Below are 24,406 nucleotides of genomic sequence, written 5' to 3' on the forward strand. Positions count from 1 at the left end.
AAATAAACATGGTCAGATGATTCAAAAGATTTAAAAACACCCAGCCAAGTAACCCTATTTTAGTAAACAGTCCTCTGAATAAGAAAAAATTAATTTTGTAGTTATCCCCTGGGACTAGAAAGATTTAAAAACCCTTTATATATTATAAAGCCTTTTAGATTGCATGAAAAGAAAAGTGTCCTTGTACCTAGTTAGAAATACAGGTGTATATCCAATGAGGTACATTTTTTTTCTATGCCTAAAAGTCTGCAGAGGAGGGGAGTGGCCAAGATGGCAGAGTAGGAAGACTCTGAGCTCATCTCCTCTCATGGGCACACCAAAACTACAATCATCTACAGAGCAATGATTGATGAGTAAGGCTAGAAAATTAGAGAGAAGACCTTCTACAACTAAAGATATAAAGGAACCACGGCAAAACAGGTAGGAGGGAGGAAGACACAATAAAGTCAAAACCTATTACCACTGCCCCCCACCCCCAGAGGAGGGGTGACCCACAAACTGGAGGATTATTACAATTGCTGAGGTTCTCCCCAAGAAGCGAGGGGTCCAGGCCCCATGTCAGGCTCCCCAGCAGGGCGAAGAAGAGCCCCTTGAAAGTTTGGCTTTGGAGGCTAGCAGGGCTCATTTTTGGCCAGAGGGCTGTGGGAAATAGAAACTCCACTCTTAAAGGGTGCACACAAAATTTCACACACTCTGGGACCCAGGGAAGAAGCAGTAACTTGAAAGGAACCTGGGTCAGAATACCTGCTGATCTTGGAGAGCCTCCCGGAGAGGTAGGAGGCAACTGGAGCTCACACTGGGAACCTACACACTGGGGGCAGCCACTAATGGGAGCTTGTTCTACCACAAGGACATCAGTTCTTGAAAGCACCATTTTGGAATACAGCTTATTAGCGCAGGGACACAGCTCCACCCACCAGCAGGCCAGCTGCCTTAAGACCTCCTGAGCCAACAACCAAAGAGAGCTAAAGAATACAACAACTGAAATAAAAAGTACATTAGAAGGAATCAACAGTAGATTAGATGACAGAGAGGAACAGCTCAGTGGGCTGAAAGAATAGTGGAAATTACTGAAATTGAACAGGAAAAAGAAAAAAGGATGAAAAGAAACATGGGCAGTGTAAGAGACCTCAGAGACAACATCAAGTGTACTGGCATTCACATTACAGGAGCCAGAGAAGGAGAAGACAGAGAGAAAGGGGCAGAGAACATATTTGAAGACATAATAGCTGAAAATGTCCCTAACCTGGGAAAGGGAAAGGACATCCAGGTCTGGGAAGCACACAGAGTTCCAAACACGATCAACCCAAAGAGGACCACACCAAGACACACTTTAATTAATGGCAAAAATTAAAGATAAAGAGAGAATACTAAAAGCAGCAAGGGAAAAGCAACAAGTTAAGTACAAGGTAATTGTACTTAACTTAAGGATTTCAGCTGAGTTTTCAGCAGAAACTCTGCAGGCCTGAAAGGAGTGCATGATATATTTAAAGTGGTGAAAGGGAGAAACCTAAATCAGAAGACTCCAACAGGCAAGGCTTTCATTATGATTTAAATGGACTGATCAAAAGTTTTACAGACAAGAAAAAGCTAAGAGTTCAGCACTACCAAACCACCTTTAAATGGGTTTCTCTAAGAGAAAAAGGCCACAACTAGATGTATGAAAATTATGAAAAAAACATCTCATTGGTAAGGCTAAATATAGTAAAGGTAGTAAATCAGTCATGTACAAAGCTAGTAGGAAGGCTGAAACGCAAAACCAGTAAAATTGTCTATATCCACAATAAGAAGTTAAGGGGCACACAAGACAAAAAGATGTAAAATACAATGTCAGAAACAGAAAAAGTGTGTGTGGGGAAATAAAAATGCAGGGTTCTTAAAGTGCTTTTGCACTTAAAAGATCAGGAGCTGAAAATAATCATACACACACACACACACACACACACACACACACACACACACACTGCAATATATAAACCACATGGTAACCACAAACCAAAATCAATAATCGATACACAAAAAAGAGAAAGGAATCCAAATGTAATTTAAAGACAGTCATCAAATAACAAGAGAAGAGAGCAAAGTAAGAAAAAAGGAACAAAAAGAACTATAAAAACAACCCCAAAACAAAGGACAAAATGGCAGTAAGTACATATATATCAAGAATTACTTTAAATGTAAATGGCCTAAATGCTCCAATCAAAAGATATAGAGTGGCTGAATGGTTATGGAAACAAGACTCATATATATACTGCCTACAAGAGACTCACTTCAGATCCTGAGACACACACAGACTAAAAGTGACAGGATGAAAAAAGGTATTCTATGCAAATGGAAATGAAAAGAAAGCCATGGTAGTAATACTTACATTAGACAAAATAGATTTTATAACAAAGACTGCAACAACAAACAAAGAAGCCTATTACATAATGAGCATGGGATAAATCTAAGCAGATATAACAATTGTAAATATGTATGTACCCAACACAGAATCACCTACAAATATAAAGCAAATATTAACAAACACGAGGGGAGAAAATGACAGGAACACAATAACAGTAGGGGATTTTAACATTCTACTTACATCAATGGACAGATCATCCACCAGACAAAAAATTAACAGGGAAACACTGGCCTTAAATGACACATTAGACCAAATGGACTTAATAGCTCTATATAGAACATTCCATCCAAAAGCAGCAGAATACACATTCTTTTCAAATGCACATGGAACATTCTCCAGGACAGATCACAAGCTAGGCCACAAAACAAGTCTTAGTAAATATAAGAAAACTGGTATCATATCAAGCAACTTTTCTGACCACAATGCCATGAGTCTAGAAATCAATGACAAGAAAAAAAATTGCAAAAAACACAAACACATGAAGGATAAACAATACGCAGTTGAATAACCAACAGATCATTAATGAAATAAAAGAATACCTAGAGACAAATGGAAATGAAAACACAATGATGCAAAATTTATGGGACAGAGGAAAAGCAGTTCTAAGAGGGAAGTTTATAGCAATACACACCTACCTCAGGAAACAAGAAAAATCAAAAATCAACCTAACCTTACACCTAAAGGAACCTGAAAAAGAACAAAACCCAAAAGTCAACAGATGGAAAGAAATCATAAAGATCAGAGCAGAAGTAAATAAAATAGAGACAAAAAATTATGAAAGATAAATGAAACTAAGAACTGGTGCTTTGAAAAGATAAACAAAATTGATAAACCTTTAGCCAGACTCAAAGGAAAAAGAGAGAGGGCTCAAATCAATAAAATCAGAAATGAAAAGGAAGTTACAACTGACACCACAGAAATACAAAGAAACATGAGAGATTACTACCAACAATTATATACCAATAAAATGGCCATTAAGAAATGGACAAATTCCTTAAAATGTACAATCTCCCAAGACTGAACCAGGAAAAAATAGAAAATATGAACAGACCAATTACCTGTAATGAAATTAAATCAGTAATTAACAACAACAACAAACGAAAATCTAGGACCAACTGTCTTCACAAGAAAAATTCTACCAAACATTTAGAGAAGAGTAGCAACTATCCTTCTCAAATCTTTACAAAAAACTGCAGAGGAAGGAATGCTTTTGAACTCATTCTACAAGGCCAGCATCACCCAGACATCAAAACCAGACAAAGCACAAAAAAAGAAAATTACAGGCCAATCTCTCTCATGAACACAGATGCAAAAATCCTTGACAAAATAGTAGCAAACAAAATTCGACAACACATTAAAAGGACCATACACCATGATCAAGTAGGATTTATTCCAGGGATATAAGGATGGTTCAATATCCACAAATCAGTCAATGTGATATACCACATTAACAAACTGAAAAACAAAAATCATAGAGTCATCTTGACAGATACAGAAAAAGCTTCTGACAAAATTCAAGACCCATTTATGATAAAAATTCTTAACAAAGTGGGTATAGAGTGAACATACCTCAACATAATAAAGGCTGTATATCACAAACCCACAGCTAACATTATACTCAACAGTGAAAAGCTGAAAGCATTTCCTCTAAGATCAGGAACAAGACAAGGATGCCCACTGTCATCACATTTAATCAAGATAGTATTGGAAGTCCTAGCCACAGCAATCAGACAAGAAAAAGAAAAGGAATCCAAGTGGGAAAGGAAGAAGTAAAACTGTCACTGTTTGCAGAGGACATGATACTATACATAAAAACTCTAAAGACACCACCAAAATACTATTAGAGCTCATCAATGAATTCAGTAAAGTTGCAGGGTACAAAATTAATATACAGAAATCTGTTGCATTTCTATACACTAACAATGAACTACTAGAAAGAGAAAAAGGAAACAATCCCATGTACAATCTCATAAAGAAAGAATAAAATACCTAGGAATAAATCTAACTAAGGAGGTAAAAGATCTGTACTCAAAAAACTATAAGACGCTGATGAAAGAAACTAAAGATGACACAGAAATGGATTGGAAGAATTAATAATTTTAAAATGCCCATACTACCCAAGGCAATCTACAGATTAAATGCAATCCCCATCAAAATACCAATGGCATTTTCCACAGAACTAGAAAAATAATTTTAAAATTCGTATGGAAACACAATAGACCCTGAACAGCTGAAACAATCTTGAGAAAGAAGACCAAAGCTGGGGGTATCATGCTCCCTGATTTCAGACTATACTACAAAGCTATAGTAATCAAAACAGTATGGCACTGGCACAAAAACAGACATATAGGTCAATGAAACAGAATAGAGATCAGAAATGAACCCACACTTATATGGGCAATTAATCCATGACAAAGGAGGTAAAATATACAATGGTGAAAAGACAGCCTGTTCAATAAATGGTGCTGGAAAAACTGGACAGCTACATGCAAAAAATCCAACTGGACTACTCTCTCACACTATGCACAAAAATAAATTAAAAAATCGATTAAAGACTTAAATGTAATACCCAAAACTTACATAAAACTTCCAGAAGAAAACATAGGCAATAAGTTCTTTGACATGGGTCTTGGTAAAATTTTTTAGTATATGACTCCTTGGGCAAGGGAAACAAAAGACACAAAAGCAAAAATAAACAAATGGGACTACATCAAAGTAAAAAGCTTTTGCACAGTGAAGGAAACTATCAACAAAACAAAAAGGCCATCTACTGAATGGAAGAATATATTTGCAAACAATATATCTGATAAGGGGTTAATATCCAAAATATAGAAAGACTCATATAACTCAACATCAAAAGAACAAAAAACCCAATTAAAAAAATGGGTAGAGGACCCAGATAGACATTTTTCCAGGGAGACATACAGATGGCCAATAGGCACATGAAAAGATCTCAACATCACTAATCAACAGAGAAATGCAAATCCAAACCACCAAGAGTTATCACCTCACACCCGTGAGAATGGCTATTATCAAAAAGACAACAAATAACAAGTTTTGGTGAAGATGAGGAGAAAAGGGAACCCTCATGTACTGTTGGTGGGAATGTAAATTGGTACACCCACTGTAGAAAAAAAGTTTCTCAAAAAACTAAAAATAGAACTACCATATTACATAGCAATACCACTCCTGGGTATAAACCTGAAAAAACCAAAAACACTAATTCAAAAAGATACATGCACACCAATGTTCACAGCACTATTATTTACAATTGCCAAGATACAGAAGTAACCTTAGTGTCCATCAACAGATGAATGGATAAAGATATGGTATATATACACAAAGGAAAACTATTCAGCTGTAAAAAAGAATGAAATTTTGCCATTTACAACACCATGGATGGACTTGGAGGGTATTATGCTAAGTGAAATAAATCAGACAGAGAAAGACAAATGTGACTTACATATGGAATCTAAAAAATACAACAAATGAGTAAATATAAAAAAAAGAAAGGAAGGAGACTCACAGATATAGAGAACAAACTAGTAGTTACCAGTGGAGAGAGGGAAGGGGCAATACAGGGGTAGGGAATTAAGAGGTACAAACGATTATGTGTAAAATAAGGTACAAGGCTATATTTTACAAAACAGGGAACATAGCCAATATTTTATAATAACTACAAATAGAGCATAACAAAAAATTGTGAGTCACTATACTATACACCTGTAATTTATATAATATTGTACACCAACTATACTTCAATAAAATAAATAACTTTAAAAAATCACTATGTTGTTTAACAGGAATTAACATAGTGTTGTAGGTCAATTATACTTCAAAAACGAACAAGCAAACAAACAAACTCATAGAAAAAGAGATCAGATTTGTGGTTACCAGAAGCAGAGGGTGGGGTTAGGCAGAATTGGATGAAAGCAGTCAAGAGTTACAGACTCCCAGTTACAAGATAAATAAGTACTAGGGATGTAATGTACAACATTATAAATATAATTATCACTGCTGTACGTTATATATGAAAGTTGTTAAAAGAGTAAATCCTAGGAGTTCTCATCACAAAGAAAAAATTTGTTCTATTTCTGTAATTCTCTATATGATATCATGCATGTTTACTAAACTTATTGTGTCAATCATTTCATGATGTACGTGAGTCAAATTATGCTGTACACCTTAAGCTTATACAGTGTTGTATGTCAATTACATTTCAATAAAAATGGAAAAAAAAAGTCTGCAAAGGATTGGTCGAAGCCAATAAGGAGAAGCCAATAAAAATAATCATTTACTGTGCTATGTAGCAAACACTTTTTAGGTATCACCTTATTTGAATTTCACAACCACCCTAGGAGATTTTACTATCGTCATCCCCATGTTAAAGAAGGAGACACTGAGGCTGCACAAGATTAAATAATCTCAGCAGATCACCCAGACAGCAAGAGGGAGGGCCTGAAACACTCAAACCCTGGACTTTCGTATTCTAAAAGCTGTTTGGATTCCCTTTTTTATCACTTCCATAAACCAAGAAATGGAGGAAGTAACTCCAGATTGGCCCACAACAACCACTACCCTGTAGGATCTGAAGATGTACAGTTAGATTTTTCTCTAATAGAGTGTGCTTACACTGACACCACCGTATGCCAACTTGCAGCTGGGGTTTTATATCTCAAATGCACAAAAAAATTTTGCATAATGATCTTTGTTTTAAATATCCTAAGTAAATATCCTTGTATGTTAAAATATACTTTGGTGCAATAACATTAGCAATGACAACAGTGGCACTGGACACATGAGCTAGGTTCTTCTTCCTCTCCATCACCTTGTTATAAGACAGCAAATAGTTACTGGCTCCAAAGAAAGGATATTGGTTTCCATCAGTCATTTGTGAAATCAAGTTCGATTCCTTAAATTTACATCATTTTTTGTGTTCAAAATTATTAAATTTTCATCATAAAACAGGAATAATGTTGTCACCTAAATAACAGGTTGCAATGATAAAACTCATATCCAAAGTATTTTGTAAAGATTTAAGTGAATAAATTTTACCTATGTTCTTCAAGCTTAAACTTCAGAAAAATTTAAATTCTAACTCAAGAAACAACAGTCTACATCAAATTCTAGATCTTGACACTGACCGTTAAAAAATGGCAGATGTCAATTGTGGCTGAAATCACAATCTCAGTAAACACTTCAAAAAATATACTTCTTGTCCTTACAGCAATAAAAATAAACATCCCAAATTTCCAACAACAAACATTGTAGCAGCTTAGCCAGCTAATAAAGTATTCCAAAAAACCAGAAAGTTCTCCCTTTTTTTAACCCAGGAAATATATAGGTTGCACAAATCTGTAGATCAGAAACTGAAGCAATGCTGTAAAATACTCTGAAAGGCTCCAGGCTCTGTCAGTGGAGGCAATGCCTATGGCTGGTGTCTGTTAGACAAGCACATATACACAGATAGAGGAACAATGAAACAGGTAACTGCCAAATCTCTTCAAACGTTCTTCCCAATGACCTACAGAAGAAAAAACCTTTATATTGTACATAAACACACATGTACATGCACACAAACCTGAAATAAAAATTCCATGAAAAAATCTGTCCTGTACGCCTATTTTCTATTCTATGCTATTCTGTCAAAAACCCAATGCTGTTAACTGCCCGCTACATTGATTTCTCCACCCACTAATAAGTCCACCTGAAGTCTGAAAAACATATGTATGATTTTCAAAACCTTCCCACATTATAATGTATGTCACCTCTTCCCAGTGGCTTGGGCAAGAAGAGGAGGGCTGCTCACCTAAATTAATGGGAAAATTATCAGTGCTTTTGATGAAAAATGATGTCATGATGGTATCTGTTAAATGTTTTTAATTCATATAATATAATCCATTGTCACAAAAAACTAGTGTTTTTGAAAACCATTTCTTTATAACCTGTAATTCAGAGAGCAGAATTTCTAGGAGAAGTTTAAAGAGTTAACCAGCTAGGCATGGGGCAGGCACAAATGTGCAATTTCCTGATGTCCTGGGAGATGCATGTTTATTCACAATCACTTCCCCTCCTGGAGAAGCATGAATGAATAGTGTGTCCAGTGTTCACCATAGTATGATTGCTATTTAGCCCTAGAAATACCAAGTGCTATTACCAACCACTAATTCCGGTAACCTCAGGAATTGATGACGTGGTCTCCAAATTTGCATGCCAGTCTAAATCAGAAAGGCCAGCCAAAAAAATATAGGCTTCAGGCCTATAGTATATCCCCACGCATGTGTAAGATAACCATTAACTAAACCATGGTATCTCCTAAAGAAAATATAAAATGCCTTTCAGATTCTTATCCTAAGGTGGTTTAAAAGAATATTTCAGTGTTCAAGAAAATCCAAATCATTTCCTAGGCAAAAAGACTATCTCAAGAGATAAAAATCCAAAATTTGACTTCATTGTGTTTGGGCTTTCAGTTCCTTTAAACAGACTTTTTAAAAAGTCTTTCTGTTCTTAAAATATAGGGTGACCACTAAGTCTTGAAATACTGACAAATATGTAATAAATGGTTTATTGATATTGCATTGTAACAGAATATTATCTATGTTTCCAGACTTTATAGCCATCCTGAAGATCATAAAATAAAGTAACTTTAAAAAATGTAGGACTTCCTTGTCCACCATGCTACCAAGGCAGTTTCACAGCAGGTCTCCATTATATATTCTCACTCTCACTGTACTTTTTCTCCTCGGTACCACAGTGTTATTAACTGTGCATGACTTCTTTGCTTATTTAATATGCCTCAGTAGTCTCTAAACTCTGTGTCCATAGTGACTGTTTTACACACAGGGAGCATTCAATGTAATCTTCCTGTTGGATGAACTTCCTTGTGTTCCTAATTGAGATAAAAGGTAACAGGGCATTTAGGGTTATGTGAATTTCTTTGTTTTTGTTAAAAAAATTTTATTGAAGTATAGTTGATTTATAATATTGTGTTAATTTCTTCTATACAGCAAAGTGACTCAGTTATACATATATATTCTTTTTCATAATCTTCTACATTATGGTTTGTCACAGGATATTGAATATAGTTTATTTCTTAACACTAGCAACAAGAAAAACTTTTAATAAAATCAACTCAGAGATTTTGGAGCTGAGAAGATCAGAGGGCAAAAGATGTATTTAGGATTATATAAAAAAAAAAATCTATCCTCATCTGATGTTAGCTAACATTACAACATTAAATGCAACGCAATGCTATTTTTTTGACATTGACAGCGGGATAGAGTCAGTTCTCCAGCCTTCTATTCCCTTTTACAAAACACTAAATAAGTGAAAAACAAATTTTTAAAAGGCTCTAAAGTGCACTAAAATTATTCAAGCAGGGAGTTGCAGAAATATAAAGCACCCCCGATTTCGCAGTTTCAAGTACAGTGATGTCATCAAATTATCTTACAGTTTACAGCCCAGAAAAATGTCTTGGGCCTTTGAAATACCTTAGATGGAAGCATTCATTTAATAAGCACTCACCATATCCCAAACTCAAAGTACTTTCACAGGGGCAATCTTGATGAGTATGTGTAATTATTTTCATTTTACCGGCAGACACTGAGGACAAATATTACCTGCTACAAATCCCAACTCTGAGTAGCAGACTAGGGTCTGAAATCACATCTCTCTCAATGAAAGCTCATACAGCAGTGAAGAGTGCAGAATGTAAGTCTTCCTAAACTAGCATTTATTTCTCAAACTTTTCCTGATAATACACATATGAGCATACGTATTTAATGCTTGTTGAAGCCCAAATTACCGAAGGTGACACTCTAAAGCGCAAAAGGGCTCATGTAAGTCAGGGTGTCATAACCTGAAATTGGACCTTTAAGTTCCTTGCAGGTCTTTCTCAATAAAAAGTGCTGATTCAGCTGTAGTTATGTTATGGTCCATGTAATTTCCTCCAACGTACTTCAGGACACTCTGCCCCTGTTTCACATTTCAGGGTTTATACAAAAGTTAAGTGGGGAAAACCAGCCTAACAAACTAAATGGCCAATTTCATGAAAAGTAAAATCTCTTAGGTTCACAAGACCTTTCAACCCGCCTGGAGGCCTAAGAACAGTTCCCTGCAGAGCTGTGACCCCAGAAGCTAGCTCAGAGGGGCTGGATCCAGCTGGGCCCATCAAAAGCAGAAGCGGAGCAGCCCCCTCCGGACACCGTCCCATTCCGGCGCCGCCCCCAATTCACACCGTCCACCCCTGCACCGTTCCGAGGACAGCCGCCGTGGGCAGGGGCAAAGCAGTGAGTGCGGCTGGGGCGGGGTCGGGGAGTCCCGACAGGGCTCTCGCCAATTGCTGCCGCCCCTCCCGGGCGCTCCCCCGGGGGAGGAGGCGCCCCGGGCCGGCAGCGAAGTTCCAACACGCAGCCGAGTATCGGGACCTTAGGGCCGGCAGGCGGGAGGCCTCAAGGTCATCGCGGGGCGGCCACGGCGGTTGGGCGGCACGAGCTCACCATTCGAACGACGTTCGGAGGCCGAAGCAGCAAGAGTGCCGCGCCAGCCGGGCCGGGGCCAGGGCGGGGGTCGGAAGCTGGAGCGCGTGAGAGGAAACGCGAACGCGCGAGGAGCCGTAGCGCGCGATCCATAGCGCGGCGGTCCGGGTAGAACTTCCGGGGGATATGGCCACGCCTCCGCACCGGCTGTCAGTACCAGTCCCCTCCACGGTCCTCACTCATATCCAATCAACGGCTTCAAAGACGAGCTTGTGGGGCGGGACCAGTGGCCAATGGCCAATGAAGCGTGAGGGGCGGGCTTAACTTCCTCACTGTGGAGCCCTGGGATTCCTGGGAAACGAATGATGCGAAAGGGGGTTCGTGGCGTCGTTGAACCAGTGTTTATTTGGTTTGGTTTGGTTTTACTGTGTTACAGTGCCTAACAGAGAGGTATTAGCTAATGAGTCAGTATTTGGTTGGTGGTGTAGCCTAGGGAGGAGAATTTACTTATTCATTTATCTACCATGTAAACATTACATTTTCTATTTGCTTTTTTCATCTGTTCCAGATTACCTCTTAAGTACAGACATTTTAGAAAACAAAGTATAGAGAATGAAATCATAATTATCCATAAAAAGCCAACACTAATTACTCAGTTCGTTTAACTTGTTGTTTTGAGGTCTGTACAGTTTCCTTTCTCTTCTTAGTAGGTACTCTAGGAACTCTTTTTAAATGTAATGGGGAAGATGTCCATAATCATAGGTGATTTCGGAATTTTAATTTTTTGCATACAGGTTCTCCAAGTCTTTTGCATTGATAACATGTTTTCAGATTAAAGGCATGTTGTTTTTATAGATGATGATAGGAAAGCAGGAACAGATATAAAATTGCATAGGAACCACAATTTTTTCTCTTGTTTCTTCTTTGAACTGCTTGGAACCACATGACAGTTAATCAAGAAAGAGAACCATTGGATGATGTCCAGAAGTCAAAAGTCCAGGACCTGCAGAGCCAAGCTTCTTAGAGTTAGTCTCTGTAAAACCTCTAGGTAACACTGTTTGTTATTTTGTGGCTTACGAACTTGACTCGTATATATATAAAATTTGAAAATTTAAATGAAAGAGCATAATAGTTGAACTACCATCTAAACATTCCAGAACCACCCCCCTCACCTCTTTGTATCTCAGTATCTCCTCCCTCTGTCAAACAAACCAAGATTTATTTAGAAGATAGAAGCTCAGAATAAAAAAAATTCAGAGTAAAAGACAGTGGAATGGTTTTAGAAAACAATGAACTGTCCATCCCATATGGTTATGCTTTCCACCATTAAAAGACAGACAACACTGAATAAGACAGCACACCAAAGTTTAGTGTGAAGGTAGTATTGTTAGCGTTGTCATCGGTTTGACAGAAAACTACAGAAACAAGCACTTACTAATAATTACTCTCATTTCCTAGGAAATGCTAGCATTTTGATATATTTGCTTCATACCCTTTGTAAAATAAAATAAATTACTAATAATGGAGTTGCATTTTCTTCCCCATCTTCCCAGAAACTGTCATTATTTTGATATAATATTCACCAGTGTATTTTTTAGTTTGCATATTGGTATGCAAACAACAGTTTTTAAAAATTTACAGTTTTACTGTTCTATAACCGGATTCTGTTTTTAACACCTAGCCATGATGTTTTTACTTAATAGTATTCCATCACATGAATTTAGCACATTTTATTTATGTCATTTTCTTAATAATCTTTTAACTTAACAGTATTTCATTGAATGAATGTAAAACTTTTTATTTATACAGTTTTTAATGAAAGGTAATTTTTTGCTGTTATACACAATGCTCCAATGATTTCTTTATAGGTAGTCTCTCTTCATTGGGAACATCACTCTTTATTTCTGTTACTTGTTATTTTAAATTCTTTTAAATATTGTTTTCTATGCCAGTTTTATAGTGGTTATTTGCCTGATGTATGTTTCTCATTTTATTTTAGATAATTCTGTTTCATTTTATTTTCAGTGTATCTTCTGTTTCCACCATACATTTTAACTTAAAATGTTAACTGACAGATGTTTTATAAATGGGCTATTTTAATCCCTTTTAACAATCACCTATTGATACGTATTATGATCTAGAAAATTTTCTAGCACTTATATGTATTAATTCTTTTAACACTGAGAACAACCCTATGAGGTAGGTCCTATTATTATTCCTATTTATAGAAAAGAAAATTGATGCCCAGTATCATCCAACTAACCCACAATCTTAACTATTTTGCAGGCACATAGTGGGATTTTTTTTGTATCATTATTAATATTTCTCAGGAAATGGAGCTTGGCACTGCAGAATGATTAAAAATAATTAAAAAAAATAAATAAATGGGTGTGGCAAAATTTATTTTCCAACAGCAATATCTCCCATCCCATCTGCTTTTCTACAGTGTGACTTTTTCACAGGTGAGTCTAAATAGTATCTTCCCCTTTAATTTAGGCTGGTCTTATGACTCACTGATAACAAATAGAATCTGAGTGCTGCTGAAGATAGGTCAGAAAAGGCTGTGCTACTTCCCCATGAGTCTTTTGAGACACTTACCCTGTGCTAAGTCAGCCACCATGTAAAAAGTTTGACTGCCCTAAGACAGTTGTGCTGGAGAGGCCACAGGCAGGCATTCTAGTCAACAGCTTAGCTGAGCTCACAGCTGGCACCCAGCATCAATTCTCAGCCATGTGAGTGAGCTGTCTTGGATATCCAGCCCAGATGGACTCACATAACTAAAACTGTTACCCAACTGGACTTGTGTCTGCTTACCTGTGCACAGTAAAGCCAATCTACTGACAACGGGTTGTGGTGAAGGGAAGTGCAGCATTTATTGCAGGCACCAAGCAAGCAAAGAGTATGGGCAGCTAATGCTCAAACCCCCCGAACTCCCTGATGGGTTTCAGGGAAGGGGTTTTAAAGGGGAGCTGAGGGAGAAGAGTCACAGAGAATTGTGCATGATCAGCTCATGCACAATTCCCTGATTGACTGATGGTGAGGTAACAGGGTAGTGTCACAGGGATTAACATTATCAATCCTCAGGCTCCAGCATGTCTTGGAACTACATGCTCATGGTCATCATGCCATTAGCTTCTTCCATCTGGTGGTGGTTTTAGTATCTGTAAAACAACTCAGGAATGTGCATCAGATACTGCTATCTATACCCTTCAGAGAAGAACTAAAGATTCTGCTATATGCCTGATTTATTGTTGAAATTGTCACCAGTTGTCCTAGCTCAACTACTATTTTTTGTTACTACATGTTCACATTCTTTCAATCATTAATTCTTGAACCAGACTTTTGCAACTCAGGGGAACCTGGGACACTAGAGCTTTTCTAAAACAAGAGGCAGGTGGAGAACATTGGTAGCGCTTCTGTCTCAGGAAGGTCACATAGGGTCCTGCTTGGTTACAAATCCACAGATAGAACAGTTTCCAGACTAGATGATCTCACTGTTGTAGTTTTATCTCTCTTATCTTATCTTCATTCTGCCCTTTTCTTTGTGTAGGCTTCATCTTCAGATTTTGACAAGATGGCTACAGCAATTCCAAACCTTGAATCTGCATGTAATAACTTTCAGTGAAAGAGGGTCTCTCCAGAAACAGTCCCCAAAAAATAAGAAAGAACTTTCCCAGAAGACTTTAGCAACCTTCTCTTCCTATATTTTTTAGCTCTTGTTCTTTTCTTCAGTATTCTTTCTTAGCTTTCTGCAACAGAAATATTAAATGGTATAAAACTTAGATTATAAATTAAATCTTTTGTTCAACATTCATAGCATTATGTCCCATTTTCAGAATTTCAGCTGATTTTGACTGCCACACTCAAGGGACTTGCTTAGGTTTAAATTCAGGCTAGACTTAAGGTTGCTAATGTGGTTATAGTTGTACTATGTTACTAAGAGAGGAGTACTTTACATTTATTCTTCATTTTCATTTCCATTCAAAGTCTCTGCCTACTTCAGGAAGAGCAAGACCAATTTACATTTATTCTTTATATAAGGAGTCATATGTGTAGCTCCCTGCTCACTTTAACCCTGTTTACAATTTATCCCAGGGGTATTTGGTTGCCTTTTACTGGGTTGGCACACTGTGTCACTAAGCCCAATGAACCAGCTCTACCTTGTTTGCTGTTCCTCTTAATTTCTGGGGATATTGCACACTGGCTTTATAGAACTTATAAAATTAATTTTTAAAAAGTTGCAACTAGTTGCTCTAGCCCTCTTGGACCCATCTTTCTCACCTTATTAATTTCCTGTGACTTCTGGTGAGCCTACTTCTCAAAGTATAGAAAAGGTAGTCATTTCAAGGAGTTTGTCAGGGAAGGGGCCCACTTCATTTCACATTTCCCATGACAATTTGTGTTTTCTAGAGATCAAATAATGGCTCAATATATGTCAACTCCTTTTTTCCTTGTTAGTTTGAAAGTGCTTTTTTGATTATTAATTTCTTCCTATTTTCTTTTGGTTTATTTTGTATTTCCTTTTTTTCACCACAACTTCCTGACTTAAGTCTAGTTCAGAGTTTCTGCAAGGGTGTGATATAAACCAATATTGCCACCTGTACATGGCCCAGGAATGCAACATTAAGTAACATTGGCCATTATCCCATTTTCGATCTCTATTTTGTAAAAAGAGTCTTTTAGGTGTACGTGCAAATGTTTATTTTACACTTCTCCAACACTTGCTAATATCTTTTGTAAAAACAGAGGGAAAGCCTTTGGCTAAAGTTCATCCACAGGTGAAGAATTCAGCTACAATTTAGAATTTATTTGTATTTTCCCCTTCTATTTATCAATGAACCTGATTTCCCCTCTCCAGCAGCAGTATAATGTTACATTTTATATAAATAAAATGTACATAAGATGAAACAAAACTTTAAGTATATTGTGAAGGTGCTATACAAATGACTGAAATTTGGGAAACATTGACTTAGTTAATTTATTTTTGTTACTTAATAATGAAAATGTAATGTAAGTGCCTTTAAATTAATAGTTGACACTATACATCTTCATTTTAGGATGCAAGCTTTTATCTATGCAAAATACGTTTTTATTTTGCTTAGAGATTTGTGTGCATGGTTTTTTAATTCTTTTTTTTCTTTTTTTACCTTGAACTTTGTCTGATGACAATATTGACCTGCTTTATTCTTGTTGATATTTGCATGGTTTGTTTGAGTTTCTCTTTGACTTTGCTTTCTGTTCAAGTTATGGAACTTGATGTCCTGCCATGAAGGCCAAATGAACAATGCAGTGGTTTTCTCTTTCCTTTGTTCTAAATCTAAACACCTTGTTGACAAAATTTATAGTAAGTTTCTATGCTTATCAGTTAAAATATTCTCATTATCCTATAATAATAATAGAGGACTATATATAATAATGTATAATAAATAAAAACTCTGAAGATTCTAATTTAAGATACCTCCCAACCTGGGAGATTACTAGGGTATTTCTTAGAAAAAATTTAGTAGAAAGGTTGGAATATATGGCTGTAAAAGTCTACAGAAAGTAGAGCAAATATTCAAAGAGAAGGAAAATGTGAGAGAGAAGTTAATTAGAGGAACAGTTCAGTATGTCCAACATCTGAATAATGTTGGAAAACAAAGAGGAAGAAACTATTAAACAAATTCAAGAAAATATTTTAGAACGAGCAGAAATGAGTTTTCAGAGTAAAGCTGTTAAAATAGAAGTGGAGGCAGGTTAAAATTTTTGTTTGAGAAAAACTCGATTATAACAGGGCAGCATCAAACCAGAAGTGGTTAGGAGCAATCTGCCGGTAGAAGCCAGGACAAAGACTTACATAGAGAAAGTGCAGAAGCAAAGGAAATGATCTGATTAGCTATAGCTTAAAGCCAGTTGGCTGTTTGTGATTGCTTATTCTTAGGTTTCACTTTCTTAACCTTGAAGCACTTACAGGCTTAGGTTTTGGTTTGCTTATATAGGCCACAAAAGCATTAGAGCCACTTAGGTCTAATGGTTGCCTTGTGTAATTAGTTTAACAAAGTCCACTAGTGCCAGAACAATGGGGAACACAGGCCAGAATCTGTCATGTCATCAATAAATGTAACAACACTGGGAGCAGAGAGAAGGGCTTCTGGAGAGAAAAATAAGTCACGATTGAAGGATTAGGAATCTTCATGACTTCTCAACAGCAACATTGGAAATTAGAGAATAGCTGACTGATGTCTTCAAATTGTTGGAGGAAAATCATTTCCAACTTAATATTCTATATCTAGCCAAATCAAATGTGAGGATGGAATAAAAATATTTTCACATAGACAAGGTCTCAAAAAACTTACTTACCACTTACTCTTTTTCAGAAAATCCTTGGAGAAAGGGCTTCACCAAAAATAGGGAGTAAACCAAGAAAGGGGAAGTCATGGGCTTCAAGAAGTAGAGTCCCCAACATATCTGATAGATATTTAAAATCCCTAGATGAGGGTATGACAGCTTGCACTTAACACAGAGAGCAACCATCCCAGATTGAAGCAAATTAGAGCATCCAGGAGCTATTTCTTCAAGAATATAAAATATCTAAAACCCTTGAATGTATTCATAAGAGATTTAGATAAATGGGGGAGATTTTGGAGATTGAATTTATGATGTCCTTGAAAATTCAGCAAAGAAAAAGATACCTTTTTAAATTGAGAAATAAAAATAGTTGTATTTTTCAGGAAAGTAAACATAATCATTATTAAATTTGACAGGCCATAGTTATAATAAATTAAATGTTAAATATCAATCTAACCAAACTGTTGATGTAACAATACTGATAGAGAAATGGAAAGAGTATAGGTGCTGGGAGAAAAGAAAAGGTGGTGAAAAACATTAATCCTCATCTTCAATGATAGGAAGTCATGATCTAATACCTAAAACCAGAAATTAAAACAACCAAAAAGTCATAACATTGCATGTTATTTAGAGATACGGATATATATACCCTGGAGTTGGAAGTGATGGTTCTGTGCAGGGACAAATGGCAGAGAGATAAAGAGGATGATGACCGTTTATGTTGGCTATCTTGTAGAATTTTTTGATTTTTAAAACTATGTGGATGTACAGTAACTTTGAAAAACACTAAAATTAACAACCAAAAATAAATAAATAAATATAAAACTAAGCAACTCTCTCTCCATTCCCTAAGAAAAATAAAGAAAAAAAATCTACTAATGTGCTGGATTCCACACCCCATCAAGGACATTGCACCTTTAATTTTCCACTCTTCTTCCTACATCATCAGTTTATTTCTCTTTATTGGACCACTGCCATAAACTAATACTGTAAACTTGCTGTATTATCTCCCATGTTTAAAAGCAAAACCAAACAAAACTGCCTCAACTTGCATCCCACTTCAACTACCTCTCCATTTCTAGGGCATATTTGCTCACCATCTACACTTCGCCTCTGATTCTCTCTTCAGTTTACTAGAGACTGCCTTCAGTTCACATCACTCCACTGATGCTGCTTTGTCAAGTTCACCAATGACCATCAAGTTGCAAATCCAATGGACAGTGTCCGATATTTTCAGCAGCAGTGATGCAATTGACACTCCTTCCATTTGGAAATATCTCTTTCCTGATCTTTGCAGTATTGAATGTCCCCCTCTTCCCTTATCTAATTGGCTAGTCCTTCATGCTATTCTTTGCTAGCTCCTCACTTGAAGATGAGGAAGTGCCTCAGGGCTCAGTCTTAGATTATCTTTCCTTTTTCTTCTGTTAAAAAAATTTTTTTAGTGGACCTCAAGTAGAGAGGGTTAAGTTAACCACACTCCTAACTTTATGGCACATTATAGAGTATAAGGTACATTATTAATTTATTTTAATATTTATTTCCTTTTCTATTCATCCACTACACCTTTTTTCTTTTCAGACCTAAACACGCAGAGCCAGCCCTGCAAAGACAGAAGAAGACATAGAGCTGTAAGTGCCAAAGACCTGGTGAAATGAATAAATAATTATTGAGCAAGCTGAGTTCATCTCAACTTCAACAGTATAACAATGATGAAAACAACAGAGCAAATATTGTATTAATTAATCTCTTCTAAATTTTAATTTTTAATAAACTTTTATTGTTCCCAACAATGCAGATTTTTAAAACTTATAAATATATGTAGAGAAAAGTGGAAACATTCAGTGTCTTCTGTAAAGTAAAGCATACTGTAAAGTATGCTCCACTTGGGTCATTCTGTTGGAGAAGGACCTGATTTAGGGATTAACAAATAATCAAATCCCAATGAGGATGAAATGCTGCTGCTCCTGACACAACAGTTACCCCATAAATCCCTAGCTTGTCCCACAGCCTCATATTCTTCAGGCTCAGAGGAGGGAGAAAACAAATTCATTAATTCCTTCTTTCCCTCAAGAAAACCTTCCATAGAAAAAGGGTGTGGTCATCTTTAAGTTTCCTGAGGCCCCTCTGAGGCAACTCTTTCTACCTGACATTTAGGAAGAATAGAAAGACAAGTAGCCGTGGTCGAAATTGTAGCTTTGTAATAGTTAAACTTTGTTCAAGCTTTTGATGCCCTTTCTCTTATCAGACACCCAAGGCCCTCATGCCATCCTTCAATTTATAAAGTTATTGACTATGTTACTCTACTCAGATCTGTTTCCTCCTGCCCAACCTCAAGCAAAAAGTTATCTCTTTCGTTCTCCTCCAAACCAAAGAACATCAAATCCACAGTATTCAGGTGTTATGAAATGTAGCTACTTTATAATTCAAATTTCATTTAGTTTTGTATTTTCAAAAAGAGAAAAAAAGGAAAAGGCAAGATGAGACTTGAAAATTGTCACCTAACTGGAGAAACAGTCAAATAATACTGACTCTCCCTGTTACAGGGACTGGGGAAATTCCTGGGAGACAATAATACAAAGCAATTTTACTTGTTCTACTGAGAGTGAACTGAGACAAGAGCTGGCACTTGCTACCAAAGTAATAATGATCATTACCTATCAGTCCACTAGCATGTTGCTTATAGGCTGCATAGAACCACATGATTCATTATTAATCTCTTATCTACTTGCTTGATGTGTGTTTCTTTGGCTCAGACCTGGAAAGTTACTTGATCCACCTCATTAATGATCTAGAAACATCATAGAATAACAGTTATCAGCATCCTCATAGTTAATCTCAATGTCACAAAACATTGTTTTAACTAGATCATTTGTGAAGTGGGTCAACAATACGTCATACAGAAGAGTTAGGTTTTGAAATTTTTAAATTATTTTTTTAAATAATTAAAGCAGTCAGAATGTTACTCAGGTAATAATATACTACCAGATGTGCTTTTTGAGTAGAAGAGAAAGTTTACAGTTACCAAGCAGAGAATTATATGTAAACTTCAGGCTATCTTATTTGTTACTGATCTGCCAATGAGTACTTCCATAAGAATTTGTCTTTCAGATGAATAACGTTCAAAATGGGCACATCAAGTGTTGTGGAAAAAAACTCCTAGGCTGAAAGAGAGCAAATAGTTGAAGATAACTAGTTTAGTCTCGTAAGGGACATATAGACATCAAGGGAACACCTATTTCAGAAACAGACCTCGCTAATTCTACACATCAAATGAGTGGGAAATCACCCACAGGCACTCGGCAGAAGCAGAAATACTAAGGCAATATACTGATATCTGAAGCTTCGAACTACTGCAGCCCTTTTTCTTTTTTTAAGTCATCATTTTTTTTTATTAAAGTATAATTCATTTACAGTGTAGTGTTAATTTCTGCTGTACAGCAAAGTGATTCAGTTATACATATATATTATTTTTCATAGTCTTTTCCTTTACTGTTTATTACAGGATATTGAATATAGTTCCCTGTGCTATACAGTAGGACCTTGTTGTATAGTAGTTTGTATCTGCTAATCCCAAACTCCTAATTTATCCCTCCCGCACCCCCTTTCCCCTTTGGTAACCATAAATTTGTTTTCTATGTCTGTGAGTATGTTTCTGTTTTGTAAATAAGTTCATTTGTATCATATTTTAGATCCCACATATAAGTGATATCATATGGTATTTGTCTTTCTCTTTCTGACTTACTTCACTTAGTATGATAATCTCAAGGCCCATTCATGTTGCTGCAAATGGCATTGTTCGTTCTTTATTATGGCTGAGTACTATATATATATATATATATATATATATATATATATATATATATATATATCCATTCATCTGTTGATGGACATTTAGGTTGCTTCCATGTCTTGGATATTGTAAATAGTGCTGCTATAAATATTAGGGTGCATGTATCTTTTTGAACTATGGTCTTCTCTGCATATATACCCAGGAGTGGGATTGCTGGATCATATGGCAACTCTAGTTTTTTGAGGAACCTCCATACTGTCTTCTATAGTGGCTGCAGCAATTTACATTCCCACCAACAGTGTAGGCGAGTTCCGTTTTCTCCGTACCCTCTCCAGCATTTATTATTTGTAGATTTTTAATGATGGCCATTCTGATTGGAGTGATTTCTGCTGTACAGCAAAGTGATTCAGTTATACATATATATTATTTTTCATATTCTTTTCCTTTACTGTTTATTACAGGATATTCAATATAGTTCCCTGTGCTATACAGTAGAAGTGAGGTGATATCTCATTGTAGTTTTGTTTTACATTTCTCTAATAATTAGTGATGTTCAACATCTTTTCATGTGCTGGTTGGCCACCTGTATGTTTGGAGAAATGTCTATTTGGGTCTTATTCCCATTTTTAAAAATTGGTTTGTTTGTTTATTTAGTAATGAGTTGTATGAGTTGTTTGTATATTTTTGAAATTAAGCCCTGGTTTGTCACATTGTTTGCAAATATTTTCTCATATTCCATAGGTTGTCTTATCGTTTTGTTTCCTTTGCTGTGCAAAAGCTTTAAAGTTTGATTTGATCACATTTGTTTATTTTCATTTTTTTTCTATTGCCTTGGGAGACTGACCTAAGAAAACATTGCTATGATTTATGTCAGAGAATGTTTTGCCTATATTCTCTTCTAGGAGTTTTATGGTGTCATGTCTTATATTTAAGTCTTTAAGCCATTTTGACTTTATTTTTGTGCCTGGTATGAAAGAGTGTTCTAATTTCATTGATTTATTTGTGGCTGTCCAGGTTTCCCAGCACCACTTGCTGAAGAGATTGTCTTTTCTCCATTGTATACTCTTGCTTCCTTTGTCATAGATCAATTGACCGTAGGTTTATTTCTGGGCTCCTATTATGTTCCATTGATCCGTATGTGTGTTTTTGTGCCAATACCACATTGCTTTGTTTACTGTAGCTTGTAGTGTTGTCTGAAGTCTTGGGAGGGTTACACCTCCAGGTTTGTTCTTTTTCCTCAGGTTTGTCCTTTCCGTGCTTTGAAAATTCTGGGTCTTTTATGTTTCCATAAAAATTTTAGGATTACTTTTTCTAGTTCTGTGAAAAATGTTTTGGGTAATTTGATAGGGATAACATTAAGTCTGTAGATTGCTTTGGGTAGCATGGTCATTTTAACAATGTTAATTCTTCCAATTCAAAAGCATGGGATATCTTTCCATTTCTTTGAATCATCTTCAATTTCCTTTATCAATGTTTTATACTTCTCAGCATATAAGTCTTTCACCTCCTTGGTCAGGTTTATTCCTATGTATTTTATTTTTTTGATGCGATTTTAAAAAGGATCTTTTTTACATTCTCTTTCTGATATTTCATTGTTAGTGTAAAGAAATGCAACTGACTTCTGTATGTTAATCTTGTATCCTGCTACCTTGCTGAATCTTTTTATCAGTTCTATTAGTTTTTGTGCAGACTTTTTAGGGTTTTCTATATATAGAATCATGTCATCTGCATATAATGACAATTCTACTGCTTCCCTTCCAATTTGGATACATTTTCTTTCTTTTTCTTGTCCAATTGCTGTGGCTGGGACTTCCAATACCATGTTGAATAGAAGTGGTGAGAGTGGGCAACCTTGTCTTGTTCCAGATTTTAGGGGGAACACTTTCAACTTTTCACCATTGAGTATTATGTTGGCTGTGGGTTTGTCATAAATAGCTTTTATTATATTGAGATATGTTCCCTCTTATACCCACTTTAGTAAGAGTTTTTATCATGATGGATGTTGAGTTTTATCAAGTGCTTTCTCTGCATCTATTGAGATAATCATGTGGTTTTTGCCTTTTCTTTTGTTGATGTGGTATATTATGTTGATTGATTTGCATATGTTGAACCATCCTTGTGACCCTGGGATGAATCCAACTTGATCATGGTGTATAACTCCTTTTATGTGTCATTGGATTTGGTTTGATAATATTTTATTGAGGAATTTTACATCTGTATTAATCAAAGATATTGGCCTGTAATTATATTATTTGGTATTGTCTTTGTCAGGTTTTGGTATCAGGGTGATGGTGGCTTCATAGAATGACTTTGGGAGTGTTCCCTCTTCTTCAATCTTTTGGTAGAGTATGAGAAGGGTCAGTATAATTTCTTCTTTGTATGCTTGGTAGAATTCCTCAGTGAAGCCATCTGGTCCTAGACTTTTGTTTGCAGGGAGTTTTTGTTTTGTTTTGTTTTGTTTTTAACATATTCTATTTCCCTTCTAGTGATTGGTCTGTTCAAATTATCTCTTCCTTCTTGATTCAGTTTTGGTGGGCTGTATGTTTCTAGAAAATTGTCCATGAAGTAATGGTTGTCCAATTTGTTGGCATATAATTGTTAATAGTGTTCTCTTGTGGGTTTTATTGTATTTCTTCAGTACCTGTTGTTATTTCTCCTCTTTCATTTCTTATTTTGTTTATCTGGGTCCTGTTTTCTTCTTGGTGAGCCTGGCTAGATGGTTTGTTAATTTTTTTACCCTTTCAAGACCAGGTCTTGGTTTTATTGATTTTTTTCCATTTTTTTAAATCTCTATTTTACTTATTTCCTCTCTGAACTTTATTAGGTCCTTCCATTTGCTGACTCTAGGTTTTATTTGTTCTTTTTCTAAATTCTTTCAGGTGGTAGTTTAGATTGTTTATTAGAGATTTTTCTTGTTTTTTGAGGAAAGCCTCTATCACTGTGAACCTCCCTCTTAGGACTGCTTTTGCTGCATCCCATAGATTTTGTATGGTTGTATTTTCATTGTCATTTGTCTTGAAGTATTTTTAAATTTACTCTTTTATTTTATTGTTGACCCATTGTTTTTTTTAGTACCGTGTTTTTTAGTCCCTGTGTAATTTGGTTTTTTTCCCCCTCTTTTCTCTTTCTGTGATTGATTTCTAGTTTCATGCCAGTGTGGTCAGAAAGGATGCTTGAAATAATTTCTATCCTCTTAAATTTGTTGAGGCTTATTTTTTGTCCTAGTTTGTGGTCTATTTGAGAGAATGTTCCATGGGCACTTGAAAAGAATGTGTATTCTGGGCTTTTTTCTTTCTGATATTTTTTTTATTTTTCTAAATTTCATTTTATTTGTTTGTTTGTTTATTTATTTTTATACAGCAGGTTCTTATTAGTTATCTATTTTATACATATTAGTATATATATGTC

At 36.0% G+C, this 24,406-nt stretch overlaps 1 protein-coding gene across 1 annotated transcript in view; it reads right to left on the minus strand.

Annotated features, from left to right (window-relative positions):
* The window catches only part of FH (fumarate hydratase), a 38,658-nt gene extending 27,602 nt beyond the window's left edge, over positions 1-11,056 (minus strand). Inside the window, exon 1 of the mRNA XM_065876951.1 lies at positions 10,903-11,056. Coding sequence (XP_065733023.1) covers positions 10,903-11,034 — 132 coding nt within the window. The 5' untranslated portion in view covers positions 11,035-11,056. The remainder of the gene's footprint in view (positions 1-10,902) is intronic.
* Positions 11,057-24,406: the final 13,350 nt, after the last annotated feature.

Source organism: Phocoena phocoena, chromosome 1, assembly GCF_963924675.1.
Source record: "Phocoena phocoena chromosome 1, mPhoPho1.1, whole genome shotgun sequence".
NCBI lineage: Eukaryota > Metazoa > Chordata > Mammalia > Artiodactyla > Phocoenidae > Phocoena > Phocoena phocoena.